The sequence below is a fragment of the Odocoileus virginianus genome, chromosome 4 (genome assembly GCF_023699985.2).
Source record: "Odocoileus virginianus isolate 20LAN1187 ecotype Illinois chromosome 4, Ovbor_1.2, whole genome shotgun sequence".
NCBI classification, from domain to species: Eukaryota; Metazoa; Chordata; class Mammalia; order Artiodactyla; family Cervidae; genus Odocoileus; species Odocoileus virginianus.
In genome coordinates, this window is record NC_069677.1 from 10,885,575 (window position 1) to 10,912,651 (window position 27,077).

The window sequence follows — 27,077 nt, forward strand, 5'->3', positions numbered from 1 at the left end:
TTAAAAACACTGGTGTCATCTTTGATTTCTCCTTCATTTTCAATTAAGTCATCAAGCCTACTGAAAATTTTTCTCTCCTCTTTCACTCTTACTGCTAAAGGCTTATCACCTTATGTCTGGACTACTGCCCTAACTGGCCCCTAGCCTCTCTCTCTTCTAATCCTTATTTACCATTACTCTATGCGGTTTTAAAAACATTCAATTTCATCTGGTGATCCTCAATTTAAAAACAAAAACACCCCCAAGATAACCCTAACACCCAATGATTTCATGTGTAATGGTCATTCCTCAGTCTGGAGCTCAGGAAACTCTACAGTCTGACCCTAGCTCTTCTAAGTTGTGTTACCATCATCTAGTACTACCATTATCATTTAGCAACTTCAGCTCCTCTATTTTAACCAGATTGGTGTACCTAACAACCTCTTAATACACCACTCAACCCCCACATTTTGGTAATACTGACTTTACACGGGATTAACATTTTGAGGATATTTATAGAATTATCCAAATGCTATGCATTATTTAATATCCAAAGGAAGTTTCTTCTCTTTTAGGTCTTTCTCTGCCATTTTGGCTTTGGGCTTCCCCCGTGGCTCAGGAGCAGTGGCTGTGCTTTGCTGGAGCAGCCGTGAAGAGATACCCCACATCCAAAGTAACAGAAACCCCCAAAAGATGGTAAGCACCGAGAGAGGGCATCAGAGGGCAGACAGACTGAAACCACAATCACAGAAAACTAGCCAATCTGACCACATGGACCACAGCCTTGTCTAACTCAATGAAACTAAGCCATGCCATGTGGGGCCACCCAAGACAGACAGGTCATGGTGGAAAGGTCTGATAGAATGTGGTCCACTGGAGAAGGGAATGGCCAACCACTTCAGTATTCTTTCCTTGAGAACCCCATGAACAGTATGAAAAGGCAAAAAGATAGGACACTGAAAGATGAACTCCAGGTCGGTAGGTGCCCAATATGCTACTGGAGATTAGTGGAGAAATAACTCCAGAATGAAGGGATGGAGCCAAAGCAAAAACAAGACCCAGCTGTGGATATGACTGGTGATAGAAGCAAGGTCCGATGCTGTAAAGAGCAATATTGCATAGGAATCTGGAATGCTAGGTCCATGAATCAAGGCAAATTGGAAGTGGTCAAACTTCCAAGGAGATGGCAAGAGTGAACATTGACATCCTAGGAATCAGTTAACTAAAATGGACTGGAATGGGTGAATTTAACTCAGATGACTGTTATATCTACTACTGTGGGCAAGAATCCCTTAGAAGAAATGGAGTAGCCATCATAGTCAACAAGAGTCCCAAATGAAGTACTTGGATGCAATCTCAAAAATGACAGAATTGATCTGTTCATTTCCAAGGCAAACAATTCAATATCACGGTGATCCAAGTCTATGCCCTGACCAGTAACGCTGAAGAAGCTGAAAGGTTCTATGAAGACCTACAAGACCTTTTAGAACACACACCCAAAAAAGATATCCTTTTCATTATACAGGACTGGAATGCAAAAGTAGGAAGTCAAGAAACACCTGAAGTAGCAGGCAAATTTGGCCTTGGAGTACAGAATGAAGCAGGGAAAAGGCTAATAGAGTTTTGCCAAGAGAATGCACTGATCATAGCAAGCACCCTCTTCCAACAATACAAGAGAAGACTACACATGGACATCACTAGATGGCCAACACCAAAATCAGATTGATTATACTCTTTGCAGCCAAAGATGGAGAAGCTCTATAGAGTCAGCAAAAACAAGACTGGGAGCTGACTGTGGCTTAGATCATGAACTCCTTATTGCCAAATTCAGACTTAAATTGAAGAAAGTGGGGAAGACTACTAGACCATTCAGGTATGACCTAAATCAAATCCCTTATGATTATACAGTGGAAGTGAGAAATAGATTTAAGGGACTAGATCTGATAGACAGAGTGCCTGATGAACTGTGGATGGAGGTTCGTGACATTGTACAGGAAACAGGGATCGAGACCATCCCCAAGAAAAAGAAATGCAAAAAAGCAAAATGGCTGTCTGAGGAGGACTTACAAATAGCTGTGAAAAGAAGAGAAGCAAAAAGCAAGGGAGAAAAGGAAAGATATACCCATTTGAATGCAGAGTTCCAAAGAATAGCAAGGAGATATAAGAAAGCCTTCTTCAGTGATCATTTCAAAGAAATAGAGGAAAACAATAGAATGGGAAAGACTAGAGATCTTTTCAAGAAAATTAGAGATACCAAGGGGACATTTCATGCAAAGATGGGCTCAATAAAGGACAGAAATGGTAGGGACCTAACAGAAGCGGAAGATATTAAGAGGTGGTGGCAAGAATCACAGAACTGTACAAAAGAGATCTTCACGACCCAGATAATCACGATGGTCTGATCATTCACCTAGAGCCAGACATCCTGGAATGTGAAGTCAAGTGGGCCTTAGGAAGAATCACTATAAAAAAGTTAGTGGAGGTAATGGAATTCCAGTTGAGCTATTTCAAATCCTAAAAGATGATGCTACGAAAACGATGCACTCAATATGCCAGCAAATTTGTAAAACTCAGCAGTGGCCACAGGACTGGAAAAGGTCAGTTTTCCTTCCAATCTCAAAGAAAGGCGATGCCAAAGAATGCTCAAACTACTGCACAATTGCACTCATCTCACACGCTAGTAAAGTAATGCTCAACATTCTCCAAGCCAGGCTTCAGCAATATGTGAACCGTGAACTTCCAGGTGTTCAAGCTGGTTTTAGAAAAGGGAGAGGAACCAGCAATCAAATTGCCAATATCCACTGGATAATCAAAAAAGCAAGAGAGTTCCAGAAAAACATCTATTTCTGCTTTATTGACTATGACAAAGCCTTTGACTATGTGGATCACAATAAACTGTGGAAAATTCTGAAAGAGATGGGTATACCAGACCACCTGGTTCCAAATAGGAAAAGTATGTCAAGGCTGTATATTGTCACCCTGCTTATTTAACTTATATGCAGAGTACAACATTAGAAATGCTGGGCTTGAGGAAGCACAAGCTGGAATCAAGATTGCCGGGAGAAATATCAATAACCTCAGATATGCAGATGACACCACCCTTATGGCAGAAAGTGAAGAACTAGAGAGTCTCTTGATGAAAGTGAAAGATGGGAGTGAAAAAGTTGGCTTAAAGCTTAACATTTCAGAAAACTAAGATCATGGCATCCAGTCCCATCACTTCTTGGCAAATAGATGGGGTAACAGTGGAAACAGTGGCTGACTTTATTTTTTTGGGCTCCAAAACCACTGCAGATGGTGATTGCAGCCATGAAATTAAAAGATGTTTACTCCTTGGAAGGAAAGTTATGACCAAACTAGACAGCATATTAAAAAGCAGAGACATTACTTTGTCAACAAAGGTCCGTCTAGTCAAGGCTATGGTTTTTCCAGTAGTCATGTATGGATGTGAGAACTGGACTTTAAAGAAAGATGAGTGCTGAAGAACTGATGCTTTTGAACTGTGGTGTTAGAGAAGACTCTTGAGAGAGTCCCTCTCAAGAGGGATCTCAAGGAGATCCAACCAGTCCATCCTAAAGGAGATAAGTCCTGCGTGTTCATCCGAAGGACTGATGTTGAAGCTGAAACTCCCAATACTTTGGCCACCTGATGCAAAGAGCTGACTCATCTGAAAAGATCCTGATGCTGGGAAAGATTGAAGGCACTAGGAGAAGGGGACAACAGAGGATGAGATGGTTGGATGGCATCACTGACTCAATGGACATGAGTCTGGGTAGACTCCAGAAATTGGTGATGGACAGGGAGGCCTGGCGTGCTGCAGTTCATGGGGTCACAAAGAGCTGAACACGACTGAGGAGCTGAACTGAACTGAGTGGCTCAGTGGTCGAATCCACCTACAATGCAGGAGACATGGGTTTGATCCCTGTGTCAGGAAGATTCCTTGGAGGAAGAGATGGCAACCCACTCCTGTATTCTTTCTGGGAAAACCCATGGACAGAGGAGCCTGGCAGGCTATAGTCCACAGGATTGCAGAGTTAGACATGACTGAGCACAGCTCATGCTTGCTTGCTTGCTTGCGTGCTTGCTTGCTTGCTACCATATTGGGGCTTCTTTCCACCGTAAATTTCTATGAAAGTCATTGTCTATTCCGTCAATTTTGCTAGGATCACATTCCATCTTAAAATTTAACCAAATTCTTTCATGTTTTTGTGACATGTATGTGTCTTTTACCAAATAAACAGTAAGCTCCTGGTAAAGGTCCCTCGGGGATTTTCCAGTCTCATTTGTTATTCAGTCAAATTATTAATCCTAGTTAACTGAACCTGTAAATACTAAAAAGTTTTCTTTGCATGTAGATACCCATCTTTTATAAGGGTAAAAGAGGACAACCTTCTTGAATATCACATGATAATTTTAAGAATTTACTTCTGCATATGCATGTGAATAACAACTGAATATGTAGGTGTAGACAGATGACACAATTTCCTTCCTTGCTCTACTAGTTTGTATTTCTGAACTGTACTTCTCAACTTTTGTGTTCAAGGCTTGTGACCTACTACCTCCACATAAACTAAGGTATTAATTTATGAATACTAGGAGAAATTATAAACAATAGACAATTCTGTGAAAACAGCTTAAAATTCATTTAATATTTAGGCCTAAGAAATCTCTTTCTATAAAATCTGAACATGTTAAAGAGACCCTATCTGGGTCTCGAGACGTTGTAGCCCCAACACTTAAAAACAGCAGGAGGTGGTTCTGGGACCAGCAGAACACTCTAAAGCTAAAGCCTCCCCAGGCACTAAATAAAAAGACACCAGGCAGGTGACTTGTATGAAGTATCAGTCATAGCACAATATGCAGCTTTCTAAGAGTTAAAATGTGCTATTTACATGGAAGGAGATAACACTAACTAGTTAGGAAGTGCTAGTTTAGAGAAGCAAAGACCAACCTAATCCATATTATTTACAGAATAGAGAATGCTCTCAGCTAAAGTGCTGGGGGAAAAAAAATTGGCCCAGAAAGGCAGAATTACAATCAGTACAAGATTTATAAAATCCATCATGTTCAAATATAATGACAAAAAACAAATAAACACTTATTTATTTAAAAAAATAAATTTACAAAGCCAAAACTTATCTTAGCATTTTTTTTTATTAGTCTGACTTTACTTTTTAACGGTCTTCAATGTATCTGTGATAAAAATAAATAAAAGTGCTAAAGTGTTAAGAAACCACATGCTAACTTAGGATGTTATCTGTATTTTTTAAGCCCAATCAATGTTTTTTTTTTAATGGAGATACTGGCCCTTTTTCTCTGAAAATAAATGTTTATATGTCTGACCAACAACACCAGTCTGTAGCACAGAACATCAAACATTAAAACACAATGCCATTAAAAAACAAACAGGAATCCTGAAAGAGAAAAGAAACTCTAGTTTTAATATAGTAAATTGTACCCAGAGACTCCCTTCCCATTATCCTTTAGAACAACCAGAAATTCCTTCCAACCTGCATCCTTAGCCCCACAGAGTAAGAATAAACTCTAATAAATAAATACTAAATTTTATTTATAATATAGTATTTTTCTAGTAACACGCAACTTTCTTAACAAATGTCAGTTTCTTAAGATGACTTGTTTTTATAAGCTCTAGTGTCAATATAGTCCAATAATTTATTATTCATACAATTTATTTCACACATAATATAAAACTTTTCTCTAGAGAAATTTAAAATATACATTCAATGTAGCCAAGTTCTATTCTTAAAAACTTTTCCTTTCTTCTGAGCTTACTTCTCCAGAAGACCAGTCCTTAAGGACTTCTGGAGTCTAGCAATGTTGGCATCCAGTGCTGCAAGGCCATTTCGGAAGTCCTGCTCATCACGAGATGTGAACGTGGAAAAAGAAGAGATGCTCCAGTCAGAAGTTAAGTCAGAATTTAAAAAGCTACCATCAGAGACTGCACTGCTTTTCACTTGAACATTGCTGTTCTGACAAGTGGAGGGGCCGTGACAGGCCGCCAAATCCTCCTTAGTGGCAGGAGGGATCTTGCAAATGGCTTCCTTTATTTTCTTGAGGAGCTGCTTGTCCTCCGTATCAGCTGTTCTGGAAAGTTTCTCAGGTGCATCTTCTTCCTTTTTGCAAGAGGAACAAACTCCAGGTGCACACAGTTTATTTTCTTTTTCAGCAACAAGTCCACTGACAGGTTGCGGTGGAGCTACACTGATCTGGGCCTGGGGGGATAATCTCTTAGACAGTGGTGATTTCTTTTTAGGAGTGCTTCTAGCAAATGGAATGTAAATTGTTTTATCCAAATTATGCTCCTCTTCTACTAAGGTCGTAATTTCACTTTCCTCATCAGAATCCCGTTTTGAAAGGGCAGGAACAATTCCAGGGGCTGATACCTCCTCCATGCTCCTAGTATTACTAAGCTGAGGGCCTTTGGAGGGCAGAACATTTTCATAAGGTCTATCTGGCACCATGTTTTCCTCATTGTTAATCATAGAAAGAGGCTCTGAATGTGTAATAGGAGTGTGATCTGGTTCTAACTTACTTAGGTAGCTCATTATGGAAGTGTGAGCGGGGATCGGGTCATGTTGATGTTGCTTTTCATAAATGTTCAGAAGTGATTTGGTAAGATTATTCCCAGGCTTGCAGCGAGCAGTGTCCACACTAAGATCTGAGAGAAGCTTTGCCATACTGCTCTGTAAAGTTCTGTTAAGAAGAATTTAGTACACTAATTATTTCTTTTTACCCATTTGTTTCATTTACTTACATATTCCTCTCATCTTTAAAACAAATTATCTGAGGCAAGCACCTGGTTCTTAATATGGAAAAAAGCAACTAAAAGCACAAAATCACAGAATATGCTCTGAAAAGAGTAAATTAAAGTAACAATTGATAAAAGATCTTAGTCTGCATCAAATCTAATACTATTATATCTAAAAATGGAGGCTCAGAAAAACTTCTCTTAAGGTAGAGATGCTTTATTCTTGAGCAACACTGCAAAATGGTAAATATACTACCCATTTGTTAGTGGATTGTGTTAGTAACTATTACTCTACATTCAAAACATATATGGAAGGCATATTGGAACAATACTGGCAAAAAAAAGGATAGTTAGACATAATTAAATTATCTAGTATAATTAGGTTTAACCGACAGCTAGACTCCAGGGAAAGTGTGATATAAGGAAAACCACACAGGGTTTGAAGTCAGACAGAAATTGATTCATATCCTAGCACTATTGCTAGCTGTGATCTTGAGCAAGTGGTTCAACCTTTCTGAATGTCAAGTTCCTCAACAGCAAAATGAAGATAACTACTTCACATTTAGAATGAACATTAAATAAGATAAAATAATAAAACATAAGGGTAAAGTGTTTAGCACAGTTTCCATCTGGTGACAGCTTTTATTAGTAGTCCTCTTAAAACCATTTTATACCAAGACCTTAGCCTATTTGAATGGAATCATATATATTCTTAAATATAGATAAGAAAAAGAAACACACCAATTTAAAAAAAGATACAAAGAACATTAACAGGTAATTTTAAAAGATTACAATGAGTTAATAAGCATGTTTTAAAGTTTGACTTTTATCAGAGAAATTCAAATTTTTAAAATACGAATTTTTTTGGTCTATCAAGCTAACATAGGAAAATAAGAATATCCATTGTTAAAAAGGCTTGGAGAGGCAAAGTGGGAGTGTACATTCTCCTAGCAAAATAGCATTATATCAGAAATCTTAAAGATTTTTATATCCCACACCTTTAGACCCACCAAGTTGCACTTCTAGGAATTTAACCTATTGATACTCACCAATAGGCTGCACCCAAAGATATATTTACAATGATGTGATTTATAACAGAAAATTGATGAACTTAATATCTTTATCTTCAAACACAGTGGACTGATTCAGGTAAATTACAGTCTTACTACATCATAGCCATTTTTTATAGTCATGTTGTAAAGAATATTTATTGATAGGAAAATGTTCATTATACAAGGTTAAATTTAAAAGAGTAGGCCATAAGCAACACAGTAACAATACTATTTTTGTAAAAACAGTTATACACGTCCACATAAAATACTAAAAGGAAATCTCTGTATGAAACAGTTAGCAGTGATTATATTAATATCTTTGGATATAGAATGAGTGCTTCTCTTCCTACAAAAGAGAAAAAAAAAAGTTCTTTCCCAACCTGGCATATACTGTCATCTTAAATATGCTGTTTTGAGTTCTAATTGCCCTTCAAATGGCAACAGCTCCAGCCTCTTTTTTTCATACCTCTTTCAAGAAGCTAATGAGCTACTATTAAAAGATAAAAAGTATGCTATAGAAATCATCTTTAAAGAAGTGCTGTAATGAGTAATGTCCACTAGTTAATTCAACCAGACAGCTTACTGACATTTTTATTTTTACGTATTTTTAGAAAAGAAATCCTTATGTTGAAGTTCCTTTTCAGACTTAAATAAAAATATTACCTTTGCTCTGTAAAAAATTCACAATACAGAAAGGGACATATAATAAAAGTTTAATCTCTGGAAATTAAATGCAATCATTAAGTTTCTCATGTGTAAACAAATGTGACTTACCACTGTCTTTGAAATTAAAAGAAAAATCTCTGTAAATAAAGAGATAAAACTATGCCAAAATTTTAAAGGAAGCAATACAAGCACCTAAATAGCTACAAAGTAGATATATCTGTGTTTCTATTACATAAGACTCAGCTAAACACAATGATTTTTAATGCTTGGAAAACTGATGCATTTTCATAATAAAAATGTCAAGTTCTTTCTCAGCTATTTATTAAGCTATACTAATTTAAATAAATATCAGCACTTGTATGAGTGCTCTTAGAAACTATCAGAAGAATATTTACTACCTATTTACTGAAAAATATATTAATTTTCCTCACATTTTAATGGTACTATAACATGCATTCTAGTAAAATCTAAAAAAATAAAGATGTATTTCAAAACTATTGAAAGCTGGAGAAGAAAGAAATAGTTTAGGAAATTTGTTTAGCACTTGTATGTGAAACTTCTAGCTCCATTATCCCTCCCCAGTAGTCTGAGAAAGGCATTTAAATTTGTGTCAAATCTCTAAGACATTTAACACATGCAAAACACACACACACACACACACACACACACACACATCTGACTGAGGTATATGGCTATAGGAAAAAGAGATGGGCTAGGTGAACATGAAGATTTATCTGTATTGTCAGGTGTTGCTGACTTATACTCTAATGTCAGAAATAAAATGTAAATCGTCACAGTAGCCCAGCTATAGTACTTGGGATATTCCTAATTAATTGAATTGCCTAGAGTAACACCAAACACACTACAAGTCACCAATGTGGGTGAATTCTGACAACCAAGCTCAAAGAGTAGTTTTTGTCTGTTTTGCTCTTAAATTTAAACGGCAATCTGGTCTAAGTAAATCCTAGCATTTTTCTGGACATTTCTTAGAAATAAAATAATAAAATATGTAGTTTTTTTGTGATTAACTTCTTTTACCATAAATACTTAAAAATAACAAAGTTTTTACCCTAAATTACTCCTCAGAAAAGAGAAGATGCTTTTCTTTAGAGACCTTATAAAGACTTTCATAAGAAGGGGTATCCTCATAATTAACTTGGAAGAAAAGTGGTATAACCCAATATTCCAGAAACTCTGACTAAGTGAAGTGAAGTCGCTCAGTCGTGTCCAACTCTTTGCGACGCCATGGACTGTAGCCTATCAGGCTCCTCCATCCATGGGATTTTCCAGGCAAGAATACTGGAGTGGGTTGCCATTTCCTTCTCCAGGAGATCTTCCCCACCCAGGGATTGAACCTGGGTCTCCTGCATTGTAGACAGACACTTTACCATCTGAGCCACCAGGGAAGTCTTAACACTACATGGATACAAGAAGTACATTTTGCTTTTCTCACTGTTCAATAGACGTTTGAGTGAAATTATTCTGTGAAAGATGAATGTGGGGGGGAAGCAATATTTCTATATTAACATAGCTTATATAAAGTCATTTCAAATGTGTTTACAAAACTAATACATATTCTTTATATATATATATATATGCATGTATGTATGAGATATATATATATATAGGCTTCCCTGGTAGCTCAGGAGTAAATGAATCCACCTGTAATGCAAGAGATGTGAGTTTGATCTCTGGGTCAGGAAGATCCCCTGGAGAAGGTCAGTATTCTTGCCTGGGAAATCCCAAGGATAGAGGAGCCTGGCAGGCTACAGTCCTGCCAGGACTGCAGGAGTCAGATACAACTTAGTGACTAAACCACCACCATGTATCTATATATCATTTATTCTCTAAAAGTTCATAACTCAAAATGGGGGGAAAAGTGTATAATTCAAAATGGGTCTTTTCATTTGAAATACAAAGAAAAGTGTTTTATATTAAGGATTGCTTTATATTTAGAACTATGACTTTCCAGGATCATTCAAAAGCATGTTTCAGATCTGATGATATATAATTCAGGCCTAAAATAACTGACTTCTCTAGGATTTAAAAAATCAGTTGAAAATCCAATTTTTGTCAACCACCTCAAGAGAAAACGGAACTTTATAAAAGAATATCATATAAAAATTGAGTGAGGTGGTTTTATTTATTTAAGACATGTTAAGGAACAAAGGAATCTTAGAAATTATTGTCAAATCCCTCATTTTACTAATGCAATGAATAACGCTCAAAGAGGCTAAATAATTTACCCAAGATCCTATGAACGAGGGCTTACTGTGCTAAGTGCTTTTCATGAATGATTTCTTAGCCTTCTTATCAGCCCTAATCATGCCCCCACTTTACAACTAAGGTTTAGGAAGGTTAACTATCTTTCTCAAAGTCATACAGCTAATAAATGATAGAGCTGGCATTCCACTCAGGTGTCTCTGGCTTCAGAGAGTTCTTAACCATTTGCTAAACAAGGCTTCAGCTCTTCATCAGAGTCCTTTGCCTGGAATCACATGGTTTAAAAAGGAATTTAGCCACGTTTGAAATTTAACTGGAACAGAAGAAAATATCCTTAGAAATTAGCAAAAACACTGAGAAAAGGATAAGGTTAAGAAGGCAGGTCTGAAATTATTTTGAAGTTTATCTAACAAAAGGCATAAGTTATTCAAATAATGTCAACATCACCTGGTTAATTCTCTCAGTCGAGTCACCTCGGCATCACGCTGGCGTAATGTTATTCCCAATATCTGATTTTCCTTTTCAGCAGCTTCTAACTTAAACCGGGAGCTTTTCACATTGACTAAGGCTTCCTCCAACTCTAAAAACAACAGAAAGTTTCAGTTTCAGTATTACTTTTTAAAAAGTAACTGTGACTATAGTTCAAACACATACCAATTTTCATTCTTGTTGTCTCAATGTCAAACTGCTGTTTATTTTCAAGTAAAGTTTGATCTTTCTCTTTAAATATACCAGCAAATTTTTTGTTTTCATCTTTCTGATTTTCTATCACTTTTAAGAGCTCTTCATTTTTACTCTGCAGTAATTCCTGGCTCTTTAATGACTCCTGTAATTGATTTTGCAATGACTTGTTCAATGATTGAAGAGAAAACACTGCAAGACAAAACAGATCAAATAATTATTACCTCAATTAAAAAGTACAAACCTGGGGGCAAGGTGTCCTATCAGGTGAGGAAGCTTCTGCTGGAAGATGCAACTCAAAATTTAAACTGAACTACTGCATGCAGCTCTGCTTCGTCACCCAGGAGCAGCTCTTCGCCGCAGGGCCGCTCTGGCTCCCCAATCCAAAGTCTCTGTGGCTGGAGGTGCACCCCGTGGGGGAGGAGGCAGATGTGACCCAGGAGGTCAAGCACTGAGCCTTTGGAATGGGAGCACAGACTCCAAGACCCTAGACTACCAGAGAACTAACCCTAAGGGGTATCAAATAGTGAGAACTCACACAAAGGAAACCACTTGAATACAATACCCAGCATCACCCAACCACCAGTAGCACCCTGTGCAGGACACCTCTAAACCACAAACAAACAAACAAAATACAAACCCAATCATCAGCAAGCAGGATTACCACCTCACTCACCCTTGCCCATGAGAGGAAAAACAAACAAACAAACAAAAACTCAGCACAAATCTCATCCTTTACGAAGCTTACACAAACCACTGGACAAACTTTAGTAGGGCAGAAACCAAAAGGAAGAAAGAATTCAACATTGAAGCCTGAGAAAAGGAGACCTCAAACACAATAAGTTAAAAAAAAAAAAAAGAAAAGGCAGAGAAATACTACATAAATGAAGGAACAAACTAGAAACACAGAAGTCCAAATAAATGAAGAGGAAATAGGCAAACTACCTGAAAAAGAACTCAGAATAATGATAGTAAAGATGATCAAAAACCTTGAAAACAAAATGGAGAAAATGCAAGAATCAATTAACAAAAGACCTAGAAGAATTAAAGAATAAACATACAAAGACAAACAACACAATTACTGAAAATAAAAATACTCTAGAAGGAATCAATAGCAGAATATCTGAAGCAGAAGAACGAATCAGTGAGCTGGAAGATAAAATGGTGGAAATAACTTCTGAAGAGCAGAATAAAGCAAAAAGGATGAAAAGAACTGAGGACAGTCTCAGAGCCCTCTGGGATGATAGCAAATGCACCCCAACATTCAAATTATAGGGGTCCCAGAAGAAGTGAAAAAGAAAGCATATGAGAAAATTTTTGAAGAGATTATAGTTGAAAATTCCCCCAACATGGTAAAGGAAATAGTCAATCAAGTCCAAGAGGCACAAAGTGTCCCATGCAGGATAAACCCAAGGAGAAACACACCAAGACACATACTAATCAAACTAACAAAGACTAAACACAAAGAAAGAATATTAAAAGCAGCAAGGGAGAAGCAAGAAGTAACATACAAGGGAAACCCCATATGCTTAAAGCTGATCTTGCAGCAGAAACTCTGCAGGCCAGAAGGGAATGGCAGGGTATAGTTAAATTACTGAAAGGGAGAAATCTACAACCAATTTACTGTACCCAGCAAGGATCTCATTCAAAATTGATGGAGAAATAAAAAGCTTTTCAGACAAGCAAAAGTAAGGATTCAATACCACCAAACCAGCTTTACAACAAATGCTAAACTGACTTATATAGTCAAGAAATACAAGAGAAGAAAAAGATCTACAAAATCAACCCCAAACAATTAAGAAAATTGGAACATATATATCAATAATTACTTTAAATGTAATGGATTAAATGCTCCAACCAAAGACACAGACTGGCTGAATGGATACAAAAACAAGACCCATATATATGCTGTCTTCAAGAAACCCACTTCAGACCTAAAGACACATATAGGCTGAAAGTATGAGGAGGGAAAAATATATTCCATGCAAACAGGAGTCAAAAGAAAGCTGGAGTAGCAATCCTCAGATCAGACAAAACAGACCTTAAAATAAAGATTACAAGAGATAATGATTACATGATACAAGATTACATAATGATCAAGGGATCAATCCAAGAGGAAGACACACCAATTGTAAATATCTATGCATCCAACATAGGAGCACCTCAATACATAAGACAAACACTAACAGACATAAAAGGAGAAATTAACAGTAACACAATTACAGTAGGGGACTTTAACACCCCATTTACGCCAATGGACAGATCATCAAAACAGAAAATTAATAAGGAAACACAAGTCTTAAATGATACATTAGATGAGATGGATCTCATTGATATCTTCAGGACATTCCATCTAAGTGCAGAAGAATACACCTTCTTCTCAAGTGCACATGGAACATTCTCTAGGGTAGACCACATCTTGGGTCACAAATCAAACCTCAGTAAATTTAAGAAAACTGAAATCGTATCAAGCATCTTCTCCGACCACAAAGCTATGAGAGTAGATATCAATTACAAGACAAAAAAACTGTAAGAAACACAAACACATAGAGATTAAACAACACGTTTCTAAATAATCAACAGGTTACTGAAGAAAGCAAAAGGAGAAATAAAAAAATTTCTAGAAACAAATGACAATGAAAACAACAACTCAAAACATGGGATGTAGCAAACGCAGTCCTAAGAGGAAAGATTATAGCAATACAATCCTACCTCAAGAAACAAGAAAAACATCAAATAGATAATCTAACTTTTACACCTAAAACAACTGGAAAAAGAACCAAAAACCCCCCAAAATTAGTAGAAGGAAAGAAATCTTAAAGATCCAAGCAGAAATAAATGAAAAAGAAATGAAAGAAACAAAAGTAAAGATTAGTAAAAATAAAAGCTGGTTCTTTGAGAAGATAAACAAAATTGACAAATCTTTAGCCAGACTCATCAAGAAAAAAAGAGAAGAATCAAATCAACAAAATTAGAAATGAAAAAGGAGAGATTACATCAGACAATGCAGAAATACAAAGCATTATAAGAGACCATTATGAACAATTATATGGCAATAAAATGGGTAACCTGGAAGAAACGGACAGATTCTTAGAAAAGTTCAATCTTCCAAGACTGAATCAGGAAGATATAGAAATTATGAAAAACCCAAATACAAGCACTGAAATTGAAGCTGTGATCAAAAATCTCCCAAAAACAAAAGCCCAGGGCCAGGTGGCTTCACAGGAGAACTCCATCAAACATTCAGAGAAGAGCTAATGCCTGTCCCTCTAAAACTCTTTCAAAAACTTGCAGAGGAAGGAACACTTTCAAACTCATTCGACAAGACCACCATCACCGTGATGCTAAAACCAGACAAACACAACACAAAAAAAGAAAACTATAGGCCAATATCACTGATGAACATAGATGAAAAAATCCTCAACAAAATCTTAGCAAACAAAATTAAGCAACACATCAAGAAGCTCATACCCCATCATCAAGTTGGGTTTATTCCAGGAATGCAAGGATTCTTCAATATATGCAAATCAATTAATGTGATACACCATATTAACAAACTGAAAGATAAGAACCACATGATAATCTCAATAGATGCAGAAAGAGCCTCTATTTTTGCTTTTGACAAATTTGAAAAAATTCAGCACCCATTTACAATGAAAACTCTTCAAAAAATGGCTACAGAAGGAACCTACCTCAACATAGGAAAGGCCATATATGATAAGCCTACAGCAAACATTATTCTCAATGGTGAAAAACTGAAAGCATTCCCCCTAAGATCAGGAACAAGACAAGGGTGTCCACTTTCACTACTATTACTCAACATAGTTCTGGAAGTCCTAGCTACAGCAATCAGAGAAGAAAAGGAAATAAAAGGAATTCAGATCAGAAAAGAAAAAGCTTTCACTGTTTGCAGATGACATGATACTGTACATAGAAAACCCCAAAGATATTATCAGAAAATAACTAGAGCTAATCGGTGAATTTAGCAAAGCTGCAGGATTCAAAATCAATACACAGAAATCACTTGCATTTCCATATACTAACAATGAAAATTCAGAAATAGAAATTAAGAAATCAATCCCATTCACCACTGCAACAAAAAGAATTAAATATCTAGGAATAAACTTACCTAAGAAGACAAAAGAACTGTACATAGAAAATTTTAAGACACTGATGAAAGAAATCAAAGATGATATAAACATATGGAGAGATTACCCATGTTCCTGGGTAGGAAGAATCAATGCTATGAAAATGACTATACTACCAAATGCAATCTACAGATTCAACGTGATGCCTAAAAAATTACTGATGGCATTTTTCATGAAACTAGAACACAAAATTTCACAATTCATATGGAAACACAAAAGACCCTGAATAGCCAAAGCAGTCTTGAGAAAGAAGAATGAAGCTGGAACAATCAACCTTTCTGACTTCAAAATTAAACTATAAAGCTACAGTCATCAAGACAGTATGGTACTGGCACAAAAACAGAAATATAGGCCAATAGAACAAGATAGAAAGCCCAGAAGTAAACCCATGCACCTATGGGTACCTTATTTTTTACAAAGTAGGCAAGAATATACAATGGGGCAAAGATAGCCTCTTCAATAAATGGTGCTGGGAAAACTGGACAGCTACATGTGAAAGAGTGAAATTAGAACATTTCCTAACACCATACACAAAGACAAAGACAAACTCAAAATGGATTAAAGACCTAAATTAAGACCAGAAACTATAAAATTCTTAGAGGAAAACACAGGCAGAACATATGATGACATAAATCAAAGCAAGATCCTCTATGACCCATCTCCTAGAGTGATGGAAATAAAAACAAAAGTAAACAAGTGTGACCTGATTAAACGTGAAAGCTTTTGCACAGCAAAAGAAACTATAAGCAAGAGGAAAAGACAATCCTCAGAATGGGAGAAAATAATAGCAAAGGAAACAACTGACAAAGGATTAATTTCCAAAATATACAAGCAGCTCATACAACTCAATAGCAGAAAAATAAACAACCCAATCAAAAAGTGGGGAAAAGACCTAAACAGACATTTCTCCAAAGAAGACATACAGAGGGCAAACAAACACATGAAAAGATGTTCAATATCGCTCATTATTAAAGAAATGCAAATCAAAACTACAATGAGATATCACCACACACCAGTCAGAATGGCCATCATCAAAAAATCTACAAACAATAAATGCTGGAGAGGGTGTGGAGAAAAGGGAACGCTCTTGCACTGTTGGTGGAAATGTAAATTGATACAGCCATTGTGGAAGACAGTATGGAGATTCCTTAAAACACTGGGAATAAAACCACATGACCCAGCAATCCCACTCCTAGGCATATACCCTGAGGAAACCAAAATTGAAAAAGACATATGTATCCCATTGTTCATTGCAGCACAATGGCTAGAACACGGAAGCAACCTAGATATCCATCGACAGATGCATGAATAAAGACGTTGTGGTACATATACACAATGGAATATTACTCAGCCACAAAAAGGAACACATTTGAGTCAGTTCTGATGAGGTGGATGAACCTAGAACCTATTATAGAGTGAAGTGAGTCAGAAAGAGAAAGATAAACACAGTATTCTAACACATATATACAGAATCTAGAAGAACGGTACTGAAGGTCTTATTTACAGGGCAGCAATGGAAAAACATAGAGAATAGACTTATGGACATGGGAAGAGGGGAGGAGAGGATGAGATGTATGGAAAGAGTAACATGGAAACTTATATTACCATATGTAAAATATACAGCCAACAGAAATTTGCTGTATGGCTCAGGAAACTCAAGGGCTCTGTATCAACCTAGAGGTGTGGGATGGGAGGGGAGATGGGAGGGAGGTTCAGGAGGGAGCAGATATGTGTGTACCTACGGCTGATTTGTGTTGAGGTTTGACAGAAAACAATAAAACTCTGTAAAGCAATTATCCTTCAATAAAAAAATAAATTAAAAAAAAAGTACAAACCTGGAAAAGGTCTGTTTTTAAAAGGCTTGGATTTTTATTGATTTTGCTTAACAATTATATGCTTGATTAGTTCTATGTGAATATCAAATGTATTTTTTTAGAAACTGATCAGCAGAAGTCATATCTTTCTTCTCCAACTAATATTTCAAGCTTTAATTTTTTTTTTTACCTTTTTTAACTTACGAAAACAAAAGACTAATACATGTACAAAGTAAAAAAAATTCAACCACAAAATACCAATGACACCAAAAGATACTCAATGAAAAGTCTCCCTTTGCACCCCATCTCCACTCTCCCCTCAGAAGCAAGCACTATTCTCTCTGATATTTTTCTGGAAAATACTTTTGTATATTATATATATTTAAACATAAATGAATCATACTATGCCCACAGCTTCTGACCTTGCCCCCCCCCCCCACATAAAACTGTTATGTATCAGCACACAGATCTATCATATTCCTTTTAATGGCTATAAAAGTATATGGTACCAGTCATTTAATAACTGCAGCCTTGAGTGAAGTAGAATCTCATCATACAGCAGTGAACAACAGAGAAATGGTTTCTGTTCTCATGGAACTGATAGTAAACAAGTAATTATGAATAGTAAATACATGCTCTCAAGGCAACAAGAAGGGAAATGGCAGAGAATAAAGAGATAAGCTACTTAAAATAGCAACCACTAGTCTCCTCTCTCCCACCCATCCCCACCTTTTATTCACAATGGAACCAGAGTGATCTTTTCCAAAATTACTCTGGTGAAGTTGAACATGTCTATGAAGTGTATGTTCTGTTGAATGTTTGTATTTTTCTATCCCTTTGTAAGACATATTTCCATATATATTAGGAACATCAAGCCTTTATAATATCATGTATTACAAAAATTTCCCCATTTTGTTGATTTTTTTAAAATGTATTAAAAAATAATAATAATAATAAAATGTATTTATAATTCTGCTGTACATGAAATGAAAAGGATTTCTGGGACATGCTTTATCAATCTTTCCTTTGTAGCTTGTGAGTTTTTGTTGGGCTTAGGAAAAGTTCCCAAGAACACAAAAAGAAATTCCTATCTTTTCCTCTAGTTACTATCCGTTTTTGGTTTTTTTTCTTTTCTATTACTTTAAGCTCTGTGAGCCATAAGGACAATCTGGCAACATTAGTCAAAACTGAAACAGTAACGCTCTGACTCAGCAATTCTGTGGCTATAATCTACAAAAACAGTCACACATGGGCACAAAGACATGTACAAGGATTTTCGTTGCAGGATTATTTGTACTAGGAAAACAGAGAAAGTATCTAGATATCTATCAGCAGAGGACTTTAAATACATTATGACATAACTACATAAACAGAATATATACTTAAGTTTTAATAGGAAAAAATAATATTTATGTATTTTGATAGAGAAAAATATCCACTACATAATAAGTGAATAAATGCAAGCTGCAGGAGTATATACTGTGTAATCTCATTTTTACAAAAGAAAAACACATATATAGTTCTACTAGGACTCATCCGTTAATAGTAGGTACTCAGTAAGCATTTATGAAACAAATCAATTATAAATGAACAGGAGATATGTGAAAGGAAATAAAGACTTTTTTTTTTTAAAGTAGGATTAAAAAATAGGATTATCAGGAAGTGATAGCACAAATCTTTTATTTTTGTGTTTCTATATTATTTTAAATTTTAATGAGTATTATTCCTACTTTTTTAACAAAAAGTCCACTTAAGACAAAGTAAGAAAGAAAGTTCAATTCTTTATCAACATTTCCAGAGCCATAAAGAATTCACGATCAGTTCTTACAGTTCTTTTACCTACATTCAAGGCTGCATTCCAGAGAACCAGATTCCTTTTGAGTTTTTTCTCGTTCTCTAAGTTGCTGGTTCAAAATTCTCAATTGCCTACATGAAATAATGAATAAACATGAATGCAAGAATCCCAAGCTCATTTTAGAGTGTACATTTGACAGCCTATTAAAATAGAGAACATAAACAGTGGCACTTACTAGGAGGGCAGAAGTCCATCTTGTCCCCAAACATAAGACAAAAACCAAATAAACAAAACCACACTACTATTATTATAAGACCTGAGATAATTTTTAAAAGATTGCCCAGGATGGAATAAAACGCCCCTCAATAGAAAAAGGTTAACCTATTTTTCCTCTTCCCTTTTTTATTCTCTTATCTCTTCAGTGATTTCCTTGTTTTTCTATTTCTTTCATTTCTATCTCCTCTTGCTATTTTCTTCTGTCTTCCTTCTCAGGAAGTACTTTCATTACTGTAGTAATTATCTACTTTTAAAAGATCTGTCGTAATTATGAACCAGAATTCCTACAAGGACCAGCTACTATCAGACAACTATCTGCTTGGTTTGCCACACAGTGTAAAAACTGGGAAACGCAAACTTACACTGCTACTAATTTCTGTATTAGATCTAAAGGTTAATGGCTTTATTTAAGTAAAGAGAATGCCAATAAGCAGCAACTCTGCCTCACAATGAACTTCATAATATATAGCTGCTTCACAAATAGGAACATACAAAAGGAACTGCAACTGTTTACTTCTAAGAAGTTAACACTAAAAAAAAAAATCTCTAATATCTTTTGAGAATTATTATCTGGAAATATTCTGCACTAAAGTATCACCATTACGAAATCTAAAACAATAGATCCTACCTCACATCATTTGTATATATTCATTCAGGTTGGATTAAAGAACTAAACATAAAATATAACAACAAACAAACAAAACTTAACTATACAAGTTTTAGGTGGCAATCTACATAATCTTAAGTGGGAAAGGCATTCCTAAGCAATAATCAAAATCCAGCAACCACCAAGGAAAAAAGTAAAGGATTTAACTACATCAAAACTGAAACTTGTTCTAGAATTAGCAGTCTGGAAGAAAGTATCTGCTACACATATAACAGACAAAGGGGCTGTAACATTGAAGAGCTCCTACGAATCAGTAAATAGGGAAAGAAAACATGACCAACAATAAGGATGGGCAATTCACAAAAGAAACAGAAGTGGCCGATAAGCATAAGAAAAATTCTCAGCCACATTAGTACGAAGAAATGCAAATTTAAAACAGGAGATACTTTATGACCATAGGATTCACAGTAATAAAAGGAAATAACACTTTAAAAATATATATATATTTATTTGGCTGCACAAGGTCTTAGTTGCAGGATCTTTGGGGGGTGGGGGGTGGGGTGGGTGGGTGTGTGTGTGTGTGTCTCTGACTGTTTTGCGACCCCATGGACAGTAGCCTGCCAAGCTTCTTGTCTATGGGATTTCCCAAGCAAGAATATTGGGGTGGGTTGCTATTTCATTCTCAAAGGAAATAACACTTTTTGTTGGTGACAGGATAAGGAAATGAAGGCTTCTCCTTCTGTGTTCTCTGCTTAAGAAGCTGTTATTCCCCAGCAATGCCACAACCCTCGGTTGTATTCACACTCTATACCTTCTTAGTGAATTCAACACTTACACGCTGATCGCAAACCGCTTGCTTTTAATCATTATTGTCTCCAGTACCTACACAGGGTCAGATCTATAGTAAATGCTCAATAAAAATGTGGTCAGTGAATAACTCCAAGTTTATGTTTCTATCCTGAATCTTGTTTGTGGCTTCCAATCATACCATACATGTCTCCAGATTGTCTAAATCTTAACTCACTGGTTCTCCCACTACATTTTCTAACTAAAAAATAAAATGAAATAACAAATAAACAATCTATTCTTCCTCTAGTAACTTCCATCTGGAAGAATTATGTTGTCATATGTCAAATTATCAGGCCAAAGACTGAATGCCACACCCCAGTTCCTCCCTTTCAGTTCCATTTCATTTCTTTCTTCTTCGTGGGTACATAATGGTCTTGTATTTGAGTCTAAAATCAGGAAATGGTCATGAATTCTAACTTGCCCTTTAAATATTAAGACACTAGTTTAACTGGAACCCCCCACAACCTTCATCCAGGAAATTTTGGAATGTGCCACAAGGTCACAATGAATGGGTCACTACAGATATTTTACAGGTAGGGACCAAGAAGGCTAACAGTTGAGTACTGTGTCAGGAGTCTCACATAAAAACTGTCCAGACTCAAATTCCAAACAAACAATGCAGCTAGCTATTTTTTTTAATGCCACAAGATGGCAATAAACACCAAGAAAGTCCCGAAAGATCAGTTTTCTGGCTACAAAGGAACAGGAAATTTCAAAATGTCCAAACAAGAAAAAAAAAACAACCTGTTTTTGATTGAAAAGGCTGAAAAACACTTTTGAATGAGCCTATGCATTTCAACTCTCATTTATAACAGAGAGTATGGTTGATTCCTTCCAAATAAAGATTAACAAAGAGACACAAAAATTCCTACTTCTGCTGGAAATCTCATTCTGCTAAAAAAAAAAAAAAAAAGAACAAAAAAGCATATCTGACAAATTCTTCATTTTTTGATAATTTCATTTTTAGAAGGTCAGGAAATGGTAGCAGTAGCATGATGTATGATCTTTGTCCTCTAAGGACAGAGCCAAGAAACATTGGTGCCAAGTCTGAAGAATTAGGTTAGACATCAAATACCTTTATAAAAAATTAAAAACAAGCAGTGATCAATAAAGTAAGTTTTATTTCCTTAAGTAGGTTATAAGCAATTTAAAAATCTTCTGCGACTTCCCCAGTGTCACAGTGTATGAGAATTTGCCTGCCAGCGCAGGGGACACAGGTTCAATCCCTGGTTTGGGAAGATTCCACATGCCACTGAGAAACTAAGCCCATGCACAACTGCCGAGCCCGCAGGCTGCAGCTACAGAGGCCTGGGCCCCTAGAGCCTGGGCTGTGCCGTGAGAGAGGCCGCAGCTACCGAGGCCTGAGCGCCTAGAGCCTGGGCTCCGCCGTGAGAGAGGCCGCAGCTACCGAGGCCTGAGCGCCTAGAGCCTGGGCTCCGCCGTGAGAGAGGCCGCAGCTACCGAGGCCTGAGCGCCTAGAGCCTGGGCTCCGCCGTGAGAGAGGCCGCAGCTACCGAGGCCTGAGCGCCTAGAGCCTGGGCTCCGCCGTGAGAGAGGCCGCAGCTACCGAGGCCTGAGCGCCTAGAGCCTGGGCTCCGCCGTGAGAGAGGCCGCAGCTACCGAGGCCTGGGCCCCTGGAGCCTGGGCTCCGCCGTGAGAGAGGCCGCAGCTACCGAGGCCTGGGCCCCTGGAGCCTGGGCTCCGCCGTGAGAGAGGCCGCAGCTACCGAGGCCTGGGCCCCTGGAGCCTGGGCTCCGCCGTGAGAGAGGCCGCAGCTACCGAGGCCTGAGCGCCTAGAGCCTGGGCTCCGCCGTGAGAGAGGCCGCAGCTACCGAGGCCTGGGCCCCTGGAGCCTGGGCTCCGCCGTGAGAGAGGCCGCAGCTACCGAGGCCTGGGCCCCTGGAGCCTGGGCTCCGCCGTGAGAGAGGCCGCAGCTACCGAGGCCTGGGCCCCTGGAGCCTGGGCTCCGCCGTGAGAGAGGCCGCAGCTACCGAGGCCTGGGCCCCTGGAGCCTGGGCTCCGCCGTGAGAGAGGCCGCAGCTACCGAGGCCTGGGCCCCTGGAGCCTGGGCTCCGCCGTGAGAGAGGCCGCAGCTACCGAGGCCTGAGCGCCTAGAGCCTGGGCTCCGCCGTGAGAGAGGCCGCAGCTACCGAGGCCTGGGCCCCTAGAGCCTGGGCTCCGCCGTGAGAGAGGCCGCAGCTACCGAGGCCTGAGCGCCTAGAGCCTGGGCTCCGCCGTGAGAGAGGCCGCAGCTACCGAGGCCTGGGCCCCTGGAGCCTGGGCTCCGCCGTGAGAGAGGCCGCAGCTACCGAGGCCTGAGCGCCTAGAGCCTGGGCTCCGCCGTGAGAGAGGCCGCAGCTACCGAGGTCTGGGCCCCTAGAGCCTGGGCTCCGCCGTGAGAGAGGCCGCAGCTACCGAGGCCTGAGCGCCTAGAGCCTAGGCTCTGCCGTAAGAGAAGCCACCGCAATGAGAAGTCCACACACCACAACAAAGAGTAGCCCCTGCTTGCTGCAACTAGAGAAAGTCCACGCAAAGCAATGAACACCCAGCGCAGCCAAAAATAAAAGTCAATCAATCAATCAAAGAAAAATGTTCTAAGAAATAGAAATAATTAACAACTATTGATATTTCCTATGGATAAATAATACACAGAGACTAAGTTCTGGGCTTCCCAGGTGGCTCAGCAATACAGAATTCCCCTGCAATGGAGGAGACCCAGATTCGATCCCTGGGGTCAGGAATTGCACTGGAAAAGGAAATGTCAACCCACTCCATATCCTCGCCTGGGAAATCCCGAGGACAGAGGAGCCTGGCGAGCAGCAGTCCATGGGGCTGCAGAGCCGACCGTGACTGAAGCAACTGAGCACCAGCACTGCACCGCCTGAAAACGAAAGTGAAAGTCGCTCAGTCGTGTGGACTCACGGACGATACAGTCCACAGACGGCATAGCCTGGACTAGCCCAACACCCGGAGGTAGTTCACTTTCCTCTCTGTTGGTCACCAACCAAGTGACAACATATGTGAAAAAGCTGTGAAAAAATACATACTAGTGTGGGGCGGAAATAATGAAAGAGTTAGAGACTGCTGTATTTGGAAAATGGGGGATTAAGAGTATAAACACAGTGAGACAGTTTCCTTACAAAGCCCTAGATATCTCATTAGGCATTTTTGTTCTGGCCATGGGACATCTTTGCATGGAGACAAAAAAATTCAAAGAGCAATTCTTACCTGCGTAAATGAGCGTTTTCACTTCTTAGTGGCTGCATGGCCAGTGCTATTTCAATCTGAATATTTGTGTTTGCACTTACGGCTGGAAGCAGAGATATACACATCTCCAGTTCTGTAATCAACCTCTGAATTTCTGAATCTTCTATAAAAAACAGAAGAAACGAGTAAACACAGTATTATAAATTGCTGTTTTGATAAGATTATTCATATGTATTACTAAAAAAGAAAACATTTCACATATATACATATGTACTATAAACAAACTCAACTCAGTTATTTATGAATTTATTATACAAATCCTATTTTCCTTTTTCCTGTAGTCTGCATTTCCTTATTGAGAAGAATTCTAAAGGCATTAAGCTCAGTAAACTAAAGATTTATGCTAAGTCACAGAATTATTATATCAGTGATTTTTTGCAGTTAAAGTGTCTAGTAGGAAGATGGTTTATATATATCTCCTAGTCCACATGTTCTATAATTACTAAAGGGTTTCTTATAATTGATTATAGTATTAACAACACAACCTTTGATCCTGGCATAAGCAAATAATTCACTTCTGATGATTCAATTCAGAAATATATTGAGGGAGGGTCTACTAAGATAAGGTTTTATTATTTAATTTTATAAAGTAAATTTAACACAACCAGCTACACTTCATTTGATGCAGCATCAAAAGCAGTATCGTTTTTGTCCTTAACTGTGAAGAGTGGATGATTTGGGAGGTGGCAAAAAGATACAGGTAGAAGGTAGATTTTAGATCTCTAGTCCTTTTATTTTTGTTCATTTTCATTCAGATTTTCAGTGAACTGCTAGAAAAATGGTACAGATGAATTTATTTGCAAAGCAGAAATAGAGTCTCAAATGTAGCAAAAAAGTTTATGGCCAGCAAGGAGGGAGAAGGTGGGATGAACTGGGAGATTAGGGTTGACATACATACAGTACTATGTAAAAAAGAGATCACTAATGAGAACCTATGGTGTAGCACAGGGTATTCTACTCGATCTATGGTGACCTAAACAGGAAGAAAATTTAAAAAAGAGTGGATATATGTATATATACAACAATACTTTGCTGTACAGGAGAAACTAATACAACATTGTAAAGCAACTATACTTCAATTAAACAAAATTTCTGTGAAATGAAAACATTTAATAAATATGTTATTACCTGTCTGATATCCAAAAGAGATAAAATATTCAGATACAAAAAGTTAATCAATTCCACAAGTACTTTTAACACCTTAATGGAAAGCTTACATGCATACAGTAAACAATTGTGCCCAATTAAAGAGCAGAATGCTCTATAGAGGGGTTTTGCATGAAAGCATTGGAGGCAGAGACGTGGGCTCCACCATTTTCCTGCAATGTACCTTAGTCAAATTACTTAATTCTGGAGGCCTAGGTTTCTTCATGGTTAAATGGAAAACAACAGTACCTCATGGGGTTGCTGAAAGGATTAAATGAAATACTGTTCTCCAAGCCTCAGTTTCCTTATCTGTAAAATGGGGACAATAATAGTACCTCATAGGGTTGCTGTGAGGATTAAATGAGATAATGCATATAAAACACTTAGCACAGTGCTGGGCACATCATAAGTGCTCAATAAGTGATAGCTAATATTACTACTATTATAATTGTTATCAATGATTAAGTATTCAGTTAAGAGAATAATAATAAATTAACAGTCTGAAAATACAGGAGATTTTAATATACTGAACCACGGGATTAATAGTGCTATAATCCTAATAATACAGATAAATTTTAAGATTTGGTAATTTTTTGTCAGACTGCAAATATTAGGTACTCAATTAGAACTTCCATAATCAATTACTGTGTTTTCTAGATGACAAATGTGTAACTAACTCCAAGTGAAAGTCATTATTCAGAATATACATACATAATGAAAACAAATGAATACAACCTGGCTCAAATATCTCATAACTCCACCCAAGAAATTTTTCTTGATTAATTAAAATAACTCAAGAGTGAATTGAAAAGGGCATCAGAAGATTTAGGTTCCTTCTCAAAGTCAGATTTGTTAAACATTGTAACAGTTATTAAATAAATGATGAGAGGAAAACTTCTACATCTTTTTAAAGTAGAAAAAATTATCACTCTGCTCTATGGAGTTAATCATGTCCTCCAACCCCTTAAAATTTATCTCTATAAATTTTCTTTGGTTGAATATTCTCAAGGTCCCTTTGAATCAAGTAGAATGAACACACACTTACAAGTAAAAGAATGATATTCCCTAGCATGTTTCAAATCCACAGGAAACAATAGGGAGCAAAAACCGACAAAATAAGAATAAAAGACAAAACTCATTTCCTCATTAGCATAAGACATACTTTTATGGAAAATATCACAAACTTCATGTTGATTATTCTGGATTTAAATGATGACATGCCACAGAAAATTATAAAGAAAGTACTTATCTACCTTGTTCTCCTACCAGGGCCTTGAGCTCTCCCAACAAATACTTGATAGTTCTAACTTTTTCAGCACTCTGGTTCACGTTTTTTGCCTTCTGCACATCCTTTATTCTTGAATCTTGCAGAGGTATGTTTAAATCCTTTCCTTCACTTCTGACCTCACCATTGTGTTTGTTAGTACATTTTTCTTCATTAGTAGCCAAGAAAGCTGACTGTAATCGGGTGGGGCTGCAGCGAGTGGGACTGTCAGGATGAGAACTCAACAGTTTCATGTATGTTTGGAAACACTTCAGTAAGTCTGGTTCCTCAGAAAGTCTTTTCGGCGGAACCCCATTAGCAAGACCCAGTTGCTGAAATGTTGGAGTAGCTGGTTTGCCAGTTTGGGACAGGTTACATGAAACTCCAAGACAGGTATTAAAGGAATTCCTCACAACATCATCAGTACAGTTCACAGATATTGTTCTTCCTTGTGATGCAAACTCACTGTCACCATCAGTCTGAACTTCCTAAAGAAAGAAAAAAACAAGCTAAGACTTCAAAAATAATGAACACTGACTTG

The 27,077-nt window shown here is 37.7% G+C and overlaps 1 protein-coding gene and 1 non-coding gene across 4 annotated transcripts in view; both read right to left on the bottom strand.

The window, feature by feature from the left end:
- Positions 1-5,393: 5,393 nt before the first annotated feature.
- CCDC14 (coiled-coil domain containing 14) overlaps positions 5,394-27,077 on the bottom strand; it is a 39,298-nt gene continuing 17,614 nt past the window's right edge. Inside the window, exons 8-13 of one of the 3 annotated variants that reach the window (XM_020899493.2) lie at positions 26,526-27,024; positions 24,088-24,226; positions 19,176-19,258; positions 11,344-11,562; positions 11,137-11,269; positions 5,394-6,693 (exon numbers count right to left, since the gene is read on the bottom strand). In XM_020899493.2, the coding sequence (XP_020755152.2) occupies positions 5,769-6,693; positions 11,137-11,269; positions 11,344-11,562; positions 19,176-19,258; positions 24,088-24,226; positions 26,526-27,024 (1,998 nt within the window). In that variant the 3' untranslated portion in view covers positions 5,394-5,768. Of the gene's footprint in view, positions 6,694-7,358; positions 10,955-11,136; positions 11,270-11,343; positions 11,563-19,175; positions 19,259-24,087; positions 24,230-26,525; positions 27,025-27,077 lie in introns of those variants that run through there. The other 2 variants (XM_020899492.2, XM_020899495.2) reach the window with 2 other exon arrangements.
- On the bottom strand, positions 9,801-9,872 carry TRNAC-ACA (transfer RNA cysteine (anticodon ACA)). The gene has a single exon. It is a non-coding gene; the product is annotated as a tRNA-Cys (tRNA).